Genomic DNA, 20,924 nt, shown 5'->3' with positions numbered 1-20,924 from the left:
GTACATATTGATATAGCAAGGAGTATGGGAAAACTCATGCATGTTCCAAGCGACTAATCACTATTCCTGTGATGTGATGTTTTTTGTCTGTTTTTTTTAAAGCATTTTCACCTCCATTCCGCTAAACAAAAAAAATATGTGTTTCCAATTTCCCTACATATTCTATATCTTAAGCTTAGAAAAAGCCTACCTTAATTTTTTATTTGTCATATTTCAATAAGCACTGTTGAAGTCAAAATTTCTCTTTTTAGCCTTTAATATGAATAGAAAAGTTTATTTTTTTTATTTCCCAAATTATATTATGAAATCCTACTCTGCATTTTAATATAAATGCAATAACTGTGAAAGGGTGGCCTATTAACGGTCATTTGTGTACTAATCCCTTTTGGACAAAAATGATCCGACCTACTGTTGTAGGGTTCCCTATCATGCCTATACATGCTATTATGAACTAGCAATGAATGTGTAGTTTGTTAAAGATTGGATCATTTATTTTTGAAGAGTTTTTAAAAGTACTAAATTTGTGTATAATTTGTGAGGATATTGTCCAAGTGAAGAAAAACATAGAACATATTATTCTTTATAATGACTCTAATGTTTCAGATAACAAGTATTAAAATAGAAATTTAATTTGAGAAAAAAAAGTGAAAGGGAGATGTATTTTATTGATTAAGCATTGCTGGAGTGATAAATCAGATCTGGTTCAGAATTCTTAGTTGAAGACATGATGAAAATTATGTGTTTCTATGACTTGCAGAAACTTTATAAATGTACCTCATTTTAATAATCAACTGCCAACTTATAATATGTTATTTCTACTTAATTTAGAAAAGGTTTGGCCAACAACTTTTTAAATTTAGATACACAATTACATATAGTTCTTTTGTATAAAATCAAAATTTATATTACATGTACATGTATTAGATTGCTATTTAATATGAAAAAGTGCTTTATCAAATACAAGCAGTTGAGAAGGAATATGAAAGTGTTTTATCTGTATCTTATGTCTTATGTTAGCCATGGAATAGAATATAACCAGAGTTGATTTCCACACTTCTGTGAAATGTTTTTATTCCCTTTTCAAAAGTTTGTTTCATTACACAAATATGAGTATTGATACAATACCAGTCATGCCAGTATGGTTTTTGAGTGTCATGATTTACAAACATTTACACTGAAATGTGTAAATATTTTAAAAAAATCAACTCCATTCTAATGCAATTTTGAATGACCACAGTTTATGCCATGACAGTTGATAATTATACTGGAATTGAGGTAAAGAATTTGTGTATTCAATTTACAACACATCTAACTGAATCCACAAAATCTTAACCTGAAAAGTATACCTACATGTATTATTTATTTTGATCAACACACTGTAACACTACATAAATTATTCTGTTGACTGATTAATGAGCATGATGAGGTATGTTGGTTTAAAAAAAAAGATGACTAAAAACAGAATATTTTTAAAAATGCACCCGGATTTATTTCACTTGTACAGTTACATTGATCAGTAATCTATGATGCTTTGATTATTTTGTAGCATACCAGACTCAATGGGCAGTAATGGAGATCAGTATTTTAATGCTACATTTAGTAGTGAACCACCTGTCCCAGACTTCCAGCCATTTAATGTAGGTATTTTGTTACATTGTGCCTGTTAAATATGGCTTTTATATGAATAAGACAAATAGAAAGCTTGTCATTTAAGTTTACAAATGCAACAAACACCATAAACATCAGAAATTTATGTGCATAGATAGTTGATAGTATATTGTTTACTAGCCCAAAATGAAAAAAGACTAAACAAGTATACTCATATAAAATTGATAAGATTTTAGTACACATGGATATTGATGTTGTTTGAAACAATGATATAGATGCCTGAGTAATGCTTGTATTTTACTTATACAAAGACAGTTGTTCTAACATCATAAGAAAGTCTGTTTCTCCTTGGGAGAATATAATTTTTCACACACCAGTTTCATATTAATGTTAGAATGTTAAGCATCACAAAATGACTACATGAAATATGAACTTATGGTTAATGTCACTTGACAATTTCAAGCGGGTCCGAATAGAAAAGTGGCCAAATATTCTCTCAATTCTGTTTACTAGATTCCATCTGCTTTATTTTTTGCTAGAAAGAATTGACATATCTGCAAAAAACCTGTTTGTAAAGACACTTTTTCCAACCTCTATGTTTGAAATTCACAGTTAAGGTGTCTGGCAAAACCCTTTGAATTATTTTTTTAAAACTATTTTTCAGCGGCAAAGAGGAATGGCAAGAGGACAAAGAAATATGATGGGCCCAGGCCCAATGCCAGGGCCACCTGGTCCACCAGGTCCACCAGGGCCAGGACCTAGGAACTTTGGTCCACCTGGCCATGGAATGAGACCAAGGATGGACATGCCTAGAATGGACGTGCCTCCAGATCTTAGGGATGGACCATTACCTGGTCAGATGTATAACGAAGGTTATGGATCTAGGATTGATAGTCCAAATTTTGATGGTCTAGGATCAAGAATAGATCAGGGCTTAACAAATGATTTTGCAGCTCTCAATCTGCAAATTCCTGGTAGTGGTTTAAAGGTATATTTTATGGCAGATTTAATATATGCTGCATGCTATATTTTTGTTTTTAACAATGGAAGTTCTCGAATGATTTTTATTGTAAAGAAGTATGAACAAAATAAAAAAAATATATGATTAGGTTTTCTAATTTGTAAATACAAAAACATTTATATTTAGATTACAGAATTGCATTTCATTACATTTATTCATTCAGAAAGACATAAACTATTTCTTCTTCTCTATAACAAGTAGTTTTATAATAATCATAAATAATAACACATAAGTTAGATGGCCATGACATTAATAGTTATCCTGATTTTGAATAAGCTGAACTTGATACTGTCACATCATTAATACATAAATCTTGGATAACGGTGAAATTATTTGCAGTCACTATTTATTTATGAAAAAATTGTTAAAATATGAGTTACAAATTTGTATGTATAATATTGATAAAGGAAATTGTTTCTATTCTAGGGTTCAAACCCAGGGGCAGATGAATTCGTACCAAAGTCTGCAACATTAACTCATAGTGCTAGTTCTCCTAATTTCTCATCATTTAACAATGGGCCAGTCGGTATGCCTCCCATGTCTAATGCTGGACCTCATATGATGGATAATGGTCACATGGGAAATTCCGTGCCTGGAGGGGATATTCCAATGCCTGTGGGAGGACCTATGATGTCCAACACACCTCCACCCGCTCATTTAATGCCATCAGGCATGTCAGGTAAACATTTTAAAAGTTTGTTTAGATCTTAAAAGAGACTGTTTAGTGATTCTTGGAATGCAATTCATGATGATTGTACTTCATAACAAGTTCAGCAAGATCTTACTGATTATTTTGAAATATTTTTTTTTTTCATTTGAAAAACTAAATAATATAAATAAGGAGATCTGGTAATGAGACAACTATCCATCAAAGTTGCAATGTATAAAAAGTTAACAATTATAGGTCAAAATAGGGCTTTCAACAGAGCATTGGCTCACACCAAGTATAAGTTGATCACTGTTGGATTAATGGCAGAACTTTAATAGTCTGCTTTATGTATTCAGTATTCACAAATTTCATCTTTCCAAAATCTTTGATTATTGTGTTGATTGAAACTAATATGATTACACAAAGATAAATTACTTGTATATTTTCAGGAGTTGTTTATTCTACAGCCAGTCCTAACAATAGTCCTCATCTGTCTCCAACAAACTCTCCTCTTATGATGAGAAGGACTGGTTCCCCATTAGCTCCCATTAAACCAGGAACACCAAAGAAAAACCAACCAGCCAGCACCATTCAGGTAATGTATACACTTCATTCAGAATTTTGTTATTATTGTGATTTTTGAACAATGGTTAATTAATAAATTGTTTGGTTTTGCACTTTCAGTTGCATTGATTATTTTTATCAAAATTCAAAGTCCAAGTTTTATTGTTGTAAAACCTATAGTCCCATGATCCCACTGCTATTTTTTCGAATGGTTAAAACGTTCCAAAAATTCTAAAGTTACTGAATATCTTTAGTGAATTGAGTCCTTTAAAATTGAACCCAGCATTATTGTTGTCAGTTTTATGGGAAAGTTTCATGCAATAATATTCCATAGTATAATTTATAAAAGTTGAAACCTGTCTTAAAGCTTTAACAAAGACCTGTCTAATCTGAATAAATATTCTGTACAAAATGGATTCTATTTAAATAGTTCTTACTATAATTTCAACCTCTGTTTATTTCAAGGTCATCATTTCCAGTTTCTTACCTTTTCTGCATACTATCAGTAATATCAATATATTATAACTCGGGATCAGTTGTATGTATCATTTTTTTGATTTTTAAACAGGAAAGTGTTGGTGGAACAACCTATTTCTACAATCCTGAAGATTATACTGTACAAAGGGAGGGCATTGTAAGTAAAAATGATAGGTTGTGTTATAAACTTAAGTGTTTAGATCAAACTCAAAGATGCGTTTTAGTACATTTAGAACAGATAAGATATGAGATTTTATTTGTATAAAATCCAAACAATTGGATTGCTTCTAACATCAAACAAAAATGAACAATGAAAATTACATTTATATAAAATTTAAAAGGTGTTAAAATGCAAGACAAGGAAAATACTAAACTAGCATCTTGTTAATTCATACACATTTTAAGAAAAGCATTGTTACATTAAATCAACTATTCCATTGTTTATTGTGATTGACTGCTTGATTAGGATTTGCTTTGTGCAGCATCAATGCAAAAATTCTATATTTTGAATTATCAGGCTTCTTTTATTGTAAAATGTAAAAAGGTCACATTTCGTAGCTATTTTTATGTGAATACAAAAAAGATGAGAGATAGGTATTATATTTCGGTGGTGAAAGAAGTAACAACATCATCATATAAAAAAGATAATTAAAATTGATTCCCAATAGCAAAAATGTTGCAAAGAAACTGAAGATATGTATAAATAGAATACTATTCCTGTAGGGATTTAAATTGGTATGTATTTATAGAAATTTGACGCAAAATACATACTTCTATTATCTTTTGCAGCACATACCAAATTTTACCATGTTTCCAAGTATACCTCCACATGTAGCACACATGACAGTAAAGAAAAACATGCCACAATTCTTCATGTGTGATGAACTTAAAATGGTAAGTATTTAATAAGTCACCTTTATTGAACAATACTTGCATTAATTATTTTTTCAAACCATAACAGTTAGTTGCTACTTTCATAAGTTAATTCCCTTGAGGATATTTTCATAAGTTAGCAGTTACTATTCCATTGGACATTGATGTGACAGGGATTATTAAAAAATGCAACCCTTAAAAACATTTTTATAAATTTGTAAAGTTAAATGTTACGATAGTGGTTTGTTGTATTTTTAGGACATATTAAACAGGCATTCTATGACATTGGCACAAATAGATCTGCAACAAAACCCAGGTAAGAATGTCATGTAATGTTTTTATAACTGTATGTAAACTGAAACTTGATAAAATACAGAGCTGGGATTTCAAAACCCCTACATCCTTCTATAAAATTTTGGTGAAAATCATGATCCATATATATATTTCATGACAAAATCATAAATTATTTATATATTATGTATATTTCTCAATTCTCAATTTTTATGCCCCACCTAGGATAGTAGAGGGGCATTATGTTTTCTGGTCTGTGCATGCGTTCGTTCGTCTGTCCGTTCGTCCGTGTGTCCCGCTTCAGGTTAGAGTTTTTGGTCAAGGTAGTTTTTGATGAAGTTGAAGTCCAATCGACTTCAAACTTAGTACACATGTTCCCTATGATATGATCTTTATATTTTAATGCCAAATTAGAGTTTTTACCCAAATTTCATGGTCCACTGAACATGGAAAATGATGGTGCTAGAGGGGCATTCGTGTACTGAGGACACATTCTTGTTTTTCCTTTATTTTACACAAGATGAATAATAAAACAATATTTACACCTTGGAAAGATAAAGACTTATTTAAACCACAATATTTAAAATGTAGGTGGATATAAAATACTATCTTGTTTACATATTGTATGTAATGACTCCATATAAACAATTGTGTTTCAGATATCCCAACAGAAGTAGATAATTATCATCATTTGTTTCCATTGGAGCCCCCTCCACCAAGTTCAATGCAGAAATCAAACAGATTTAGTTACCCCACCACTTGTTATAAAGCTATCAATACCAAAGATGGCCTCACATACTGTCTACGTAGAATTCATGGTAAGTTACCGTAATGCTGTTTGTTCACCAATACAAGACATCAGAAAGGTTTTCGTAATTTTTATTTATCTTAACCCTTTCAACGCTATACACGGCATATGCCGCGATGACATACGCCGTCCGCCACTGCTATTCGCGGCATATGCCGCGATGACAATGGATTTTTCATAAGGACTCTTAAACCATTCGGTTTTCATTCGGGTCCTCTCTAATTTTTCCTTGTATGAATCGAGGATATGCAAGGTCTCATTTGCGCTTGAAATCCCGGCAATTTTTATTGTAAAATCATGCAGTAGAAGGAAAATTGAAGGAAAATAAAAACAAATATTTTGACAATTGCAAATGGCGGAAATCGGAAACGAAGCTGTAAATATGGAAATATTTCAGCATTTCTATGGCGAAACTGATGACGAGGATTAGTGAAAAGGTTTCTTGTTATCTCAATGTGTTTATTACATTCAATTCGTGTGGGAAATATGATTTGATCGATCATTACGAGACGTAGAAAAAGGGGGGAAAAGGAGGTTGACTAAAATTTTGAGGACAGAGCCACTGATTTGTGCCATGATTACATAATACGTTGTGTATGGTGCAATACGCTACAGAATCGAGCAATTGGTGTCTTCTTTATCATATGGCAGATAAACAAACAAAATAGATGAAGACGAAAAGTAGTTTTTATTCAAAATTCAACACAAATGTAACGAATTACACCTTTTACCTGTTAATTACCTGAAAATGCAGGTAACCTGATAAAATTTTTACTGAAATAACTGCCTAACATTACAGTTCATACTCTCCTGAGCATTTTTCATGCAATAACTTTTTCTGTATCTCTTATAATAAAAAAGATACAGCAGTCTGAAAAGGAATATACTGTTCTAATGAATGAACACAAAAAAAATGCAGCAGCAGCAGCCATTTTTCTATTTTTTTGTGTAGCGTTGAAAGGGTTAATAGAAATATTGGACTCCACAAAGGAAAAATGATTGTTGCATGACATCTCTAGTTCAGGAGGTGACATTTTCAAGCCAAGCCATGCATATTTCCAAATAGCAATTAGGTCTATTAACAGTTGTACAACATATAAAATCAAAGAACAATAAAGTTTGCCGTAATATTCTGTCTATTTAATGTTCATAGTAGATCTTATTGATAGTCATATGATATGAACCATTCAAATGCAAAGCTAGCTGACTTTATAGATTACATGATTATTTGATAATAAAAGTGGAAACATTTACGAAATTGAAAGAAAACAATACAATTTAAATTGTAGGTAATGAATGACACATAAACAAATCAAATTTTGTTTAGACCGGTGCATTACGTTTGCGCGCATTTTTTTGGCAGGTAAACTCAGGTAAAATACAGGTACAAAATGTAATAATGCTTATTTATCTATTAATTTGTTCAACTATTTACAAGTATCAGTACCCCTTCCTTTAGTATAAGTCTTATAAGGCAGGGGAAAAAGAGATAAAACCGCAGATTTTTTCGATTTTCACACACAATTTAATAAGTCAAAGGTGTATGCAAAAATTTAAGAAAATCCGTGACATAGCCCATTCATATACAGTAGACTCCACCTAATCGGATATCGGTTAAACAAATATATCGGCTATTGTAATATTATTTCAAAACACCGAACCATTCCCTATACATTTCAGTCAAAATACATCGGATAATCGAATATCGGTTATTAGAATATATCGGCTAATTGGATAGGAATATTCATGAAAAATGTGTGAAAACCATGTACAATCGAATATTTTGAAATAATGTCATATTTTTCTTCACAGGAAATGAAGCCGGAAGTTGCGCCATTACGAAGTTTAAGAAAACTTCAGTACAGATATGTTTCATTTTATTAATAAAAACGATCTTTTATAGACGAATAAAACATATTTTTTCTTGTTATCTTGTTTATTTTATGAATCCGATATTATATTTTGCCTAATATGAGTTTGTTATGTGTTAATCCAAATGTGAGCGTTATCATTTACTTCACAAACAAGGACACGACAGAAATGATAAACTTTGCGTGATGTTCATCAAAGTTTATTAAATATGAATGAAATGTACCTCTTTCTCAACAATTTATTAAAATATATATAGAAGTCCCGTGTAAAAATAAGGAATCGTGTGTCAATAGCATATATCCCAGGTGAAATAGAATTATGTAACTTGTACACACGTGCACCATTTTCCTAATTTACATAATATTCAGCCTTTTATTTTGAACCACGACAGATAGATAGAAAAGCAAATTAATTTTACTCATCTTGATGTCCAATTTTATAATCATAAAAATAGTTGTATTACTTGAAATTGAAAATGTGTTTCATAAATAAAAAACTGTAGAAAATATAGATCCGAGGTCGATTATAGTTTAGAGAATTCGTAGCTATTAATAGATTTACCTGTGGCCTACTTCCGAGAATTCATAGTTATTTTTAACTTTTACCTGTTTTAACACACAAATCATGCAAAAACGATAAGTCTCATTATTTAAGAGGTACATATTTATTCAGATAATTAAAACATCAATAGACTGACAGATAAACAAAATACATAATAATCAACTGATTGATCTATTAGCGACTCAATCAACCAAATTTATCCGATCTTGTACCTGAAAAAACATTGAGATTAGTTACAAATTTCCATGAATAAAACAGCTATAATAGCTGTTGGTATCTTAGGGTTGTGTCTGTCAATTTTGAAAAAAAACTTGGAGGAATAAACGTTCATCGGCTAATTGAATATATCGGACAATCAGATATTTTTAGCTGACATTTTGGGTATCCGATTGGCCGGAGTCTACTGTATTGTAAATCGACCTTAAGCTATAACAGAGTTTTTACTTGCTTTGAGAATTCAATATGAACAGTATATAATTTGACTGATAAATAAACTATTTTTAAAATTAATAATTGATTAATATGAAAATACAAAAAAAGGAGTTATTTATAGCTTAATATAGTTTTTAAAGGCAGTGCTTTAAGGCCTGACTTTTAAGTCATGAGGTTCATCTTTTCATACGCAATCCATGCTGGGGGTCTTTTGGCCAGAAATAGATCCGGAAATGTTCGAATTTCTCCTCTTCTTTTTATGGTATGATATGGTTTTTGTTTCTTTCATTTACATTGGGGACTAAAGAAACGATCAGTGTGTATTGTTCGTTTTATAGAACTTGTAATAAGTGTGTATTTTGCATTATAAGCAGTCAACCTGACTACAAACTATCAATAGTTGTATATTCCGTGTGGAAAGAGGTCGGGTCAATTTCAAGTGTTATCTGACATCTAAAGATTCTTTAATTAGTTCAGACGTTGATATAACAATGAAAAGTCGACTGAACATGATTAATATTGCATCTTCTATAATTCAAAGCGGAATTCGGGTTATGAACGAGAAACCGTAAAGCGTTTTCAATTTCGGTATTAGTTACGTATGTTATCTACATACTATCCTGGTTCCCGGTACTACGTTCCGGGTATTAGCTATTTGATATATTTGATGTGTAACATTACAATCGGGTACCAGCCAATCTACGTGTGTATGTGTACATGATTTACCGCCAAAATGACCAACTCAAAAAATAGTCCATAAACCTTTCGTATAATGATATGCAAATTCATAATTAATCGTAACCTTTTTTTATCTTTGTATAATTAATATAACAAAATGGATTCCTCAAAATTGAAAATAGCATTATTTTACGAGGATTTCTCATATTTTTTTCACTTCCGGGGCGCAGTAATACGTATGTTTTGAAGAAGCTCGAAGAATTTGACAAAGTGAATTGAGAAGGAAACGGATAGATAAACGTTCTTGCTTACAGGTAAAACAATTTAAATGTACAGAACAAACACATTTACTTCACACAAATAGTACAGGCTTAAGCTTTTTATTGTCTAGCTTATACACGACTGTAGTCAAGTGTTTAAACGACGGCGGTGACCTACAAGGTACGGGTCATACTGGGTCAAGTCTAAATATGTAAACACATATCCACGTGCTATTAGGTAGAACGCATCGTAATGCAATATCTACAATTTTTCCTCCTTTATACATCGTTTAACCAGATATATTTCTCCTTTTTACATCGTTTAACCAGATTTATTTCTCTTTCAAATACACTTAAACACGGGTTGTATGTACGTATCTTTTCTAGTGTTTTCTTGTTGTTATTTAAGTTCATTTGTTGATGTTTAGAAATTTTTGAACGACTGAACACAGGAGTGAATGAATGCAACAATTATATATACTGAAGACTTGGGCTGTACAATGATAGTGTACTATATCATACTGATAATCATTCTAGCAGTAATTATGTTAATTTAGGATGTAATGTCTAATGACAGGAATTCATGAGCTATGCCTCAGGCTTTCTGAAAAAATATCAATGACAATGTAAACAGGAACAAAACATTGACACGAATGATGCTCTCTTCTATGTTATATAGTTATTTAGGTATATGTGTTGCACAAGTTTCAATTAAACTTAAGTTATAAAACTTTTTTTCAGGGCACAAACCCACTTTAAAGAGACTTGTCTACTGCCATACCCATCCTATTTTCATGCACCATTTGCAAGCAAGAGACTGAATGGTTTGCAAAATTAAAAATCAGGACGGTGTCCAATTAAAACAAAAGAACTAAACTGGATGAATATTGTAGGAGAAATCTAGACATGCTAGAGGAAAGTTTTGATTTGTGAAATTGGTTTTCCTGAAAAGTCATTCATCCTAGCCTGCAGAAAGGAACTATAACTGTCCACCACCAACTGACGAGCTAATGTTGAGCTTCACATATGGAATTACTCAAATACCATCAATGTCTATGTTTTCAGCACAAATTTCACAATTTATGACACAGCTGTGCTTTTTTTTATACCGTTAAAGAGTTGTATACCAAATTTTATTTTATTATCAATAAATATATATTATATTAATTGTGTCATCTAAGAACAAAGTCTTGTATTTTGCCAAAAGATGCATACTAGTGAATGAAAGTGGTGCAGTTCATTTTGCTTTGGTATATAGAATTGAATTACAATTGTTCATGTTATTGGAATGCATATAAAAATAAGGAGATGTGGTACAATGTATATGATATTTAGTGAGTTTATCAAGCAAAAGTGAATAAGAAATAGGTACATGTATAAGCAGTTACAGGTACTACTCATACTCATACCGTAAAGAGAATTTCATATTTACAAGTAAGTTTTGTTTTTGCGTTGAATAATTTTCTTCTATTGTTTTAATTGCAAATATGGGAAGTGGTTAAAATGCTAATGAGACAGCTGTTATGGCCACAGAGCCTTAATTGAAAACTTCTTTTTCATTCATACCGGTAGATTTTGCCTGGAGTAAGAAACATATCTGCCAACTTTTCAAAATGCACATGGGGGTTTTACGTGAAAGATGGTTCATATAGTCATACAAAACCTTCAAGGGGGCCTTCAAATGGAAGCAGGACAAGTCGCCCCACTGGCTAATCGGCCCACTTTTTAAAAAAACACCACAAACTGATTTATCAAATCACCCCACATGTGAAATTGGTTAAATCATGTTTAATATTACTCCTGCCAACTCGCCCCACATGTGAAATTGGTTAAATCATTTTAAATCAGGGTTCTCACTAAGGATTTTTGAAGGCGAGTCCAGGGACTCGTCATTTTTGGCCACGGTGAGTCATGGTAACTGTGTTCAGTTTATACAAAATATTTCAATATTGATGTATTTGTGGACTCACCAGTTTTGAAAATGGTGAGTCCAGACAGATTTTGTTGAGTCCAGGACTCATGGACTCGCCTTAGCGAGAACCCTGTTTAATATTACTCCTGCCAACTCGCCCTACTTATAAAAAAACGGTAATTTTTAGATTAATATATATATACAATGTATATATAATTAAAAATAAAAACTCGCACCACTTTAATGAAAACTAATCTACACAGAATACAAACAAACTGAAAATAAATTTAATTACTATTATTGATTTATACTGAAGAATAAATGTAAGTTTTGAAGCTTAGTTATTTGCATAACAATTGAAAAGAAACCTGTTAATTGTATCATAATGCAATATAAGGAATTGAACTTATATTCAATGGGATAACATCTTTTTCCATACGTGGGGCGAGTTGGCATTCCTAAATTCATCCTGGTTAATAATATATTTATCTAGATTTCACCGATTTCCATTAGGTGGGACCAGTTGGCAAGAGTTATATTAACAGAATTTAACTTATATACAATGCCAGGGATAACATCTTTTTACATAAGTGGGGCGAGTTGGCATTACTAAATTCTTCCTGGTTAATCATATATTTATCTAGATATTATCGTTTTCTATTAGGTGGGGCGAGTTGGCAGGAGTAATATCAACGGGATTTAACACAGTTCACAAGTGGGGCGATTTGGTAATCCAGGTTGGGGCAGGTTTTTTTTTAAAGTGGGGCGAGTTAGTGAAAAAGTGGGGCTATTTGCTAATGAGGCGATTGTCATGGATTCCCTTCAAATATATTCTAATGTGGTTTTTGGCTTGTCCTTGCATTAACAAGCTTATAGCCATTGTTGAATTAATTGTTTTCTTTAAATAGTCGACAAAATTGCTCTTACAAAATTTCCATTTGGGAGCCTCGAGCTCGATGGGGGAAATACTCTGCAAATACTGACAGTTGGCAGGTATGGTCATCAAAAAAGTTGACATGTTACTATGTACATTTACCATTATGGTACTTGATGTTCTTGCTATACACACAGTACAGAGACTAGTCAATCTTTGTGAACTTTTTTTATGGGAGTCATAGAATCTGCGTATACAATCAATTATTAAAAATAGTCTATTTATATTGAAAAGGAAAAGTTCTTATATGTCTAAAGAAGAGGGACGAAAGACACTAAAGGGACAGTCAAACTCATAAATTTAAAGCAAACTGACAAGGCCATGGCTAAAAATGCATTTCATGGCGAGGCACAGAAAATATACTGTAAACAGTAGACTATAGATACATGTATAGGTGAACTAAGGTACAAAAGAACTCTAAATCTTAAATTCTACAAACCACCTCTGTTCTATGGAAGATAATGATATAACTGGACTAGAAATACACACAACCTGTAATTAACTGCCTTTACAGCGCTTTCGCGCTTTGATTATTTTATATTTTTACCTGAGATTACCTGTAAAACAAATGCGCGCAAATGTAATCAAAAGCTGGGCGCAAACGTAAAATATTTTAATCCCCAAATGCGCGCAAACTTAGTGCGCCCGTTTAGACTGTTATCTGAACTTAAAAGAATTACTGGTAACCAATTAAGTTTTGCTAGCAACAAAAAAGTTAGGTGTATTAATTCATTATGTAATATCAAACTTGTGTCTTCTATAATATGAATACATCACCAAAGTAAGAAAATCACCAGAACTCATTGTAAACAGGCCAAATACCCCAAAAGTATACCACGGAAATAATTTGGTTAACAGTAAGACCAAATAAAAAGCATGATAATTGGAATAATCAGCCTTTTTGTTTATCATTGACAGGTTTTCGATTGTCAAATACAAAGTGTATGATGATAATAGACATGTGGAAGAAAATGTACCATCCTAACATAGTACAACTAAGAGAAGTTTTTACTACTAAAGCATTTGGTGATAATTGTAAGTATAACTAGCTAATGGTTTGTGACACAATTGATTAACAAAATCACGGTTATATCTGAAATGATAATGTTTTTAATGTTTATATTTTTTTTATCCCGAGTTCCAAAACTTTATCTGTCAAATCTAAGGCAATTAAACTCTAGAAAGTATGCCTACAGTGATTTCCTCAAATTTTCACACATTTTTTTTGGATTGATAAAAAAAATCCAGAGCATGTAAAGTTATGGAACTTTAACTGTCAGATTTTAGTAAGTTTTCACATGATGTACCATAACTTAATTTATGAAACGTCTCCATTTGTTTAAACCATTATGTTTATTTATGTTATCTATTGGTCAACACTAAATACAAGAAGGAAACCCCTAATTAGTTATTTTAATTTTACAATTACAGCTATAGTATTTGTGTATGATTTCCATGCCTGTGCGGAGACATTGATGGGTAGACACTTCAATAATCCTGGATCTATTAATGGTTACAATCAGTCATTTAATATGGATGGAAGTTCAAGGTCATACAACTCCAGTGGAAATGGCAAAGGTCAGTTATGTATTGTTTTTCATGAAAAAAGTATTTGCTCATGAAAATGAATGAAAAAATGGTTAACTAGAAGAAAAAACAACATTTATCAAAGAAAAACTTACACACAACTCTCTACAATTATCTCATTATAAAAAGTTATATTCTGATACCAAATACATTTAACTGTATGCTTTTTCTGGAAATCACCATAATTTATCTCAGATTTTTGTCCTTTCTTAAAAAATCACAATAATAAATGCAGGCAATAATTTTTGATTTTACAGAAAATCAAAAGAATCTCACATATTGCCATAGTAACAATTAGGGAAAAGGATGAAATTGAAGTTATTCAATATAGGGAAATTTTAAGTACACTTTTCATTAGGCTTTAGTCAGGCATGTTTGAATGAATTTTTTAACCTTTACACTATATGATTATTATGATTGTATGTGTTTATTTAACAGGAGGAGGGGGAGGGGGAGGAGGTGGTGCCAACAACACTCCTCGCCAGCATGCCGGTCTATTGCCTGAAAGTTTGATATGGGCCTATGTTGTACAATTGAGTTCTGCTCTGAGGGCCATACATGCTGCTGGTCTTGCCTGTAGAACTATGGACCCAACCAAAATTCTCATCTACAGCAAGTCTCGGTTACGGTTGAATTGTGTTGGCATCATGGATGTGTTGACATTTGACAATAACCAGGGCAATCCATTAGCAATGATGCAGCATTATCAGGTCGGTATATTTTGTTGAAGAACAAGACAAATTTTAGTTATCATTATATTATTTAAAATTGTATGAAGGGAAATGATTCATAGACTTTGATAAAAAAAATATTGTGGCATTTTTCAGGTTTATTTTCACTTATTTCATATTTCTTAAAAATATGTGAAAATATCCAGTGTGCAAATAGCAACAATATTGGTATAAAAGGCAAGGATTGTTCACGAGCCAAATTAAATCCTTGAAAACAAGACATCCGGCCAAATATTTTACACTTTAACAGTAGAATAAATTAGTTATTAGAAAAAGTTTTTAACATATTTGATTCACAAAGTTGTAATAATGTATAATTTACTTTCAGCAAGAAGATTTGGTGTTCCTTGGAAAGGTTGTGTTGGCTTTAGGCTGCAACAGTATCATGGCCATACAGCGGGACAACTTTACATCCTCCATGGAACTTGTAGCACGCAATTACTCAGCAGATCTCAAAAATTTCTTCGTGTCGGTTTAATTTTCAAATTATTTTGTTATGATATATTTATATAGAATGGCAGTACACAAAGTTATTGAAAAACCTGTTAATAAACTTATTCCTTATGGCATCAAACTTTCAAAATTACATTCTAACGACAATTTCAATAGAAGTTACAGATAAATTGATGTGGTGGAGGAACAACCTCAAGACCATAACTGTATTCAATATAATTATTTGTATTTTTAAAAAAATTATAAAAATAAAGAATAAATTAGTAAAAAATATTTTGGTTAATGAAAAAATAGTTATATTCTGATGTTTTGTAAACATGCACAGAAGAATTGGATTTAAACATGTTTGTGCCAACGATTGATGTACAATAGAGTTAAATGATTAAATTTCAGTTTGACTCAATCTGTGTTTCCATTGTAGGTATCTGTTAACCAATTCTAATCGACCACGAAGTATTAACGATATTATGCCAATGATTGGTGCCAGATTTTATACACAATTAGACGCAGCCCAGCTTAGAAGTGATGTGATGGATACAGAGTTATCTAAGGTAAATATTAGTTAAAAATGTCTTCATATGTTTCAGTATTATACACTTAGGGCTCAACTGTTCCAATATTAATCATTTAAGAGCATGGGATCGCATTTTTTGTAATACCCCCACAATTTATTATTTAAAATTTTCATTTATTTCTTATTTCTTCACCTGTTCGCCTACGAATTCTGGGTAACCGGTATTCACACTTCAGATAGATGACGATGAATCCCATTTTACCTCTTTTACATTTACCACTCAAAACTTTGCAAACACAAGTTATTTATCTTTGTTGAATACCCAAATGAAAGTGTTAACTTGGTGATTCCATTTGTTGAAAAAGGTGTCAAAATCAGATGAAATTTTCAGAATTTATGAGACTTTGAAATAAGGGAACATTTATTTTGAAAGAATATGGAAGAATTCAAAGCTAGACTAGTATACCTTTTAGACATGACATGCTGTTTTATGTTCAAAACACTTGGAATGGACATCATTCAGTGTATGGAATTTGCCATTTTGGTATAAAAAATTATGATTTGGGATCCAAAGGTAGAATTTTAAGAATTTCACCTAAATAATGCCAAAATATAAAAATTTAAATTTTGTATTATGAATTTTTTTTCAAAACATTAATAAAACTGTGAACATGGTGCTAGTGAATGAAATAAAGACACAATTAACTACAGACAAGTTTTTATGTTTGCCTATGATAGAGGGGCATTATGACTTCAGGTCTGTGCATTGGTCCGTCCGTCTGTCCCGCTTCAGGTTAATGTTTTTGGTCATGGTATTTTTTTATGAAGTTGAAGTGGGAACAACTTGAAACTTAGTACACAGGTTCCCTAGGATAAATCTTTCTAGTTCTAATGCCAAATAAGAGTTTATATGCCCAACCTAGGATAGTAGAGGGGCGTTATGTTTTCATGTCTGTGGGTCCCTTCGTCCATTCGTCTGTCCGTTCGTCCCACTTCAGGTTAAAGTTTTTGGTCAAGGTAGTTTTTGATGAAGCTCAATTTGAACATAAGTGCACTTGTTGCTTATGATATGATCTTTCTATTTAAAGCCAAATTAGACTTTTGACCCCAATTTCACGGTCCACTGAACATAGAAAATGAAAATTTGAGTTTCAGGTTAAGGTTTTTGGTCAAGGTAGTTTTTGATGAAGTTGAAGTCTAATCAACTTGAAACTTAGTACACAGGTCCCCTATGGTATGATCTTTTTAATTTTAATGCCAAATCAGTTTTTTTACCAAATTTCATGGTCCATTGAACATGCAAAATTATAGTGCAAGTGGGGCATCCATGTTCTTTGGACACATTCTTGTTATCCCAATTTCACAGTCCTCTGAACATAGAAAATGATAGTGGGAGTGGGGCATCTGTGTACTATGGAAACATTCTTGTTATTGATATTTTATATGAAGATCTCCCGACTCGAGTATTAGAAGCCAGGGAAGCCATAGAGTAGCTTCTGTCTGGGCAGTTAACGGTAAAAGGGGTAACCAATAAGAAATAAAAAAATATAGTCTAGCAAAATATTTTTTATGTCTAAGCAGAATTCATTTAATACCAGAATGATGTAGAGGTACTTATTATTTTAATCATTGATTAATTTTTCTTTTGTAGTCTGTAGAAAATGGCAGATTATTCCGGTTGTTATGTAAACTGGGTACAATCAATGAGAGGAAAGAGTAAGTTAAAATACACACACTAGCATCTGTTTTCCATTCTAAAGTTGCAAAAGTATATAATTATAGACATTTCTTGATTGTGTTGCAGAAACCCAATAAATATAAATTAGATATTTGTAGACATTTCTATTCATTGAAATTGATATTGGAAATGGGGAATATGTCAAAGAGACAACAACCTGATAAAGAGCAGATACTAGTCAAAGGCCACCCATGAGTTTTCAATGCATTGAGAAATTCCCCCACCGGTGGTTGGCCTCAGCTGGCCCATAAATGAAAATATGTACCGTACTGGTTCAGTGAAAATGAACGTCATACTAAAAAGACTATTAAAGATTAAAAAAGATACATCACAGAATGAATTAATATGTTTTGTGTTTAATTTAGAAAAAATGTTTATTATGTTCTATAATACACTTTTAGTATTTGTGACATTATTAATAAAATGAATTGTTTCAGGTTTCAGATGGATCCTCAGTGGTCAGAAACAGGTGACCGATACATGTTGAAACTATATCGTGACTTTTTGTTTCACCAGCATGATGCTAACGGTGCTCCCTGGATTGATATGGCACATATCCTTCAGTCTCTTAACAAGGTAACAAATAAGGAAAAAATGGCATATTTTATTTTTTGTAAATGCTCTTGAAGTATTCAAGAGTAAAGGGAATGAAAATTAATCATACTGTAATTTACTGTGTACACAATGGAGGATGTCTTGATAAATAAGATCATGTGTAAAAGTTTTGGTTTTAAAAATGGTATAGAGTGTATTCGATATGATATGTAGTGTATTTGTCCAAAACAAATATAATGAGACCGCTTAAATTTGGAAGGATTGGTGATTGATTTGTTTTGGTGTATAGAGAATCTTTATATTTTATGATTTTAACTAAATTATTTTACTTCTTCAAACATGTTATGGCCCTCAAGCTTAATTTAGCCAATCTCTGCATACCAAGCCTGCAGAAAATTTGTGATTATTGAAACATTTGATTTTGTGGTTCACCTACAGTACATCTTTTACTGGACCCACAAAAATTAGTATCCATTGAAAATAATGAATCCACAGTATGTTGGGTGTAAGTTTTCGCTGTATGTTTTTATGATTTTTTAATATTTCTTTTTTTCAGTTGGATGGTGGTACACCAGAAAAGATCTGCCTTGTTTCACGTGATGAAAATAGTGTTCTAGTAGTGACATACGCTGAATTAAAACAAAACTTTGAGCGAGCATTCAGTGACTTACTGACAGCTAGTGAATCACAGAGTAATGCCTTTACGTAGGAATATATTAAGATCTTATTGTTACGGAATATAGATCTCAATACCAGAACAACTTACACATATTTAAACCAGTGTTTTCTGTGAAAATCAATTTCCTTGAAACTGACTGGGATTTTTTTTTCGAAGATTCTTGTCAGTATTGAAGTAATGTTATGTTCATACATTTTATATGTATTTTGTGGATTGACTTGATTATTTAAAAAAAGTTTTCCAAACCAAAATGAAAGGAGAAAGAAATAATTGTTAGTATGTTTTCATTCCATCTAAAGGAAAATTTGAATAATCAAAATGTGAATTATTCATGTAGACATAATGAAATAGACATTGTGTGCAATGACAGTGATTGTACATTGTGAATTAAGACATGGAAAGTGCTTTCTTGTGATATAGACACATTGTTACTATGACAATTTGTTGCTATGACTACAGACTACATGTTTTTGTTACTTGTTGATGTTTGAACAAGGCAGCACATGCTAAAGAAATGGAGTTCCTGCTTAACTTATTTTGACTCCATTCCTAACTTATAAGATTGTTGAATATTTTAAACTATTATTGACTATTTTTGTTCTGTCAAATGACATTTTAATTTGTACAGAATCTATATTAGTAAAAAATGTGTCATAGATTAATAATCTTGACCTAAAAATGAAAAAGAAATATTTTGAATATGAATTTTCTACTTTCATAATCATGCAAAGTTGTCTCCACAGTTAAACAAGGGCATTTTTTGTAATTTATTTTTGTAATCATGTCAAGGTCATAACCTTTCACCTTTCTAAAGAGCAGAGAATCTTTAAGATGGTAAGGTTACAACATTACTTTATTTATTTATTTTATTTTGAAAAATTGTTTTGCTAACTTGGCATTCTGGACATGTGGACCATTTTGTTTTCCTACGCTTATATAAGAAATTCACTGACAAAAAATTTCAAAAAATTCATGCTTAATGAAAATTTTAACATTGGCGATCAATGAGGCTAAATCAACTCTGTTATTCCTTGATTTATTTATAAAACTTTCTTTCGAGGCCATATTAAAGAAATCTTTTGTTTCTCATTCCTGTTGAACTCTGAATAGGGCAAAATTTGCAAATTTAATCCAGATGAGACACCAAATTAAAAGTTTAAGTATCATTGAATTGAACGGCCATTTTTGTTGCAGTCACATTTTTAGCTCACCTGGCCCGAAGGGCCAAGTGAGCTTTTCTCATCACTTGGCGTCCGGCCCCGTCGTCGTCCGTCGTCGTCCGTCGTCGTCCGTCGGCGTCCGTCGTCGTCCGTCGTCGTTAACTTTTACAAAAATCTTCTCCTCTGAAACTACTGGGCCAAATCAAACCAAACTTGGCCACAATCATCATTGGGGTATCTAGTTTAAAAAATGTGTGGCGTGACCCGGTCAACCAACCAAGATGGCCGCCACGGCTAAAAATAGAACATAGGGGTAAAATGCAGTTTTTGGCTTATAACTCAAAAACCAAAGCATTTAGAGCAAATCTGACATGGGGTAAAAATGTTTATCAGGTCAAGATCTATCTGCCCTGAAATTTTCAGATGAATCGGTCAATCGGTTGTTGGGTTGCTGCCCCTGAATTGGTAATTTTGAAGAAATTTTGCTGTTTTTGGTTATTATCTTGAATATTATTATAGTTAGAGATAAACTGTAAACAGAATAATGTTCAGCAAAGTAAGATCTAC

At 32.0% G+C, this 20,924-nt stretch overlaps 1 protein-coding gene across 1 annotated transcript; it reads left to right on the top strand.

The window, feature by feature from the left end:
- Positions 1–950: 950 nt before the first annotated feature.
- On the top strand, positions 951–20,130 carry LOC134696733 (PAN2-PAN3 deadenylation complex subunit pan3-like). The gene is made up of 16 exons (XM_063558660.1): positions 951–1,637; positions 2,273–2,596; positions 3,056–3,308; positions 3,728–3,873; positions 4,411–4,476; positions 5,109–5,213; positions 5,451–5,508; positions 6,143–6,301; positions 13,859–13,975; positions 14,372–14,518; positions 14,966–15,237; positions 15,587–15,726; positions 16,133–16,262; positions 17,877–17,941; positions 18,401–18,539; positions 19,075–20,130. Exons 1-16 carry the CDS (start codon positions 1,560–1,562, stop codon positions 19,225–19,227), a joined length of 2,352 nt encoding a protein of 783 aa, XP_063414730.1. The 5' UTR covers positions 951–1,559; the 3' UTR covers positions 19,228–20,130.
- The last annotated feature ends 794 nt before the right edge of the window (positions 20,131–20,924 follow it).

This window comes from Mytilus trossulus, chromosome 14 (genome assembly GCF_036588685.1).
Source record: "Mytilus trossulus isolate FHL-02 chromosome 14, PNRI_Mtr1.1.1.hap1, whole genome shotgun sequence".
Lineage (NCBI taxonomy): Eukaryota > Metazoa > Mollusca > Bivalvia > Mytilida > Mytilidae > Mytilus > Mytilus trossulus.
The sequence above is the reverse complement of the archived record's forward strand: the minus strand, read 5'-3'. Positions and strand labels throughout refer to the sequence as shown.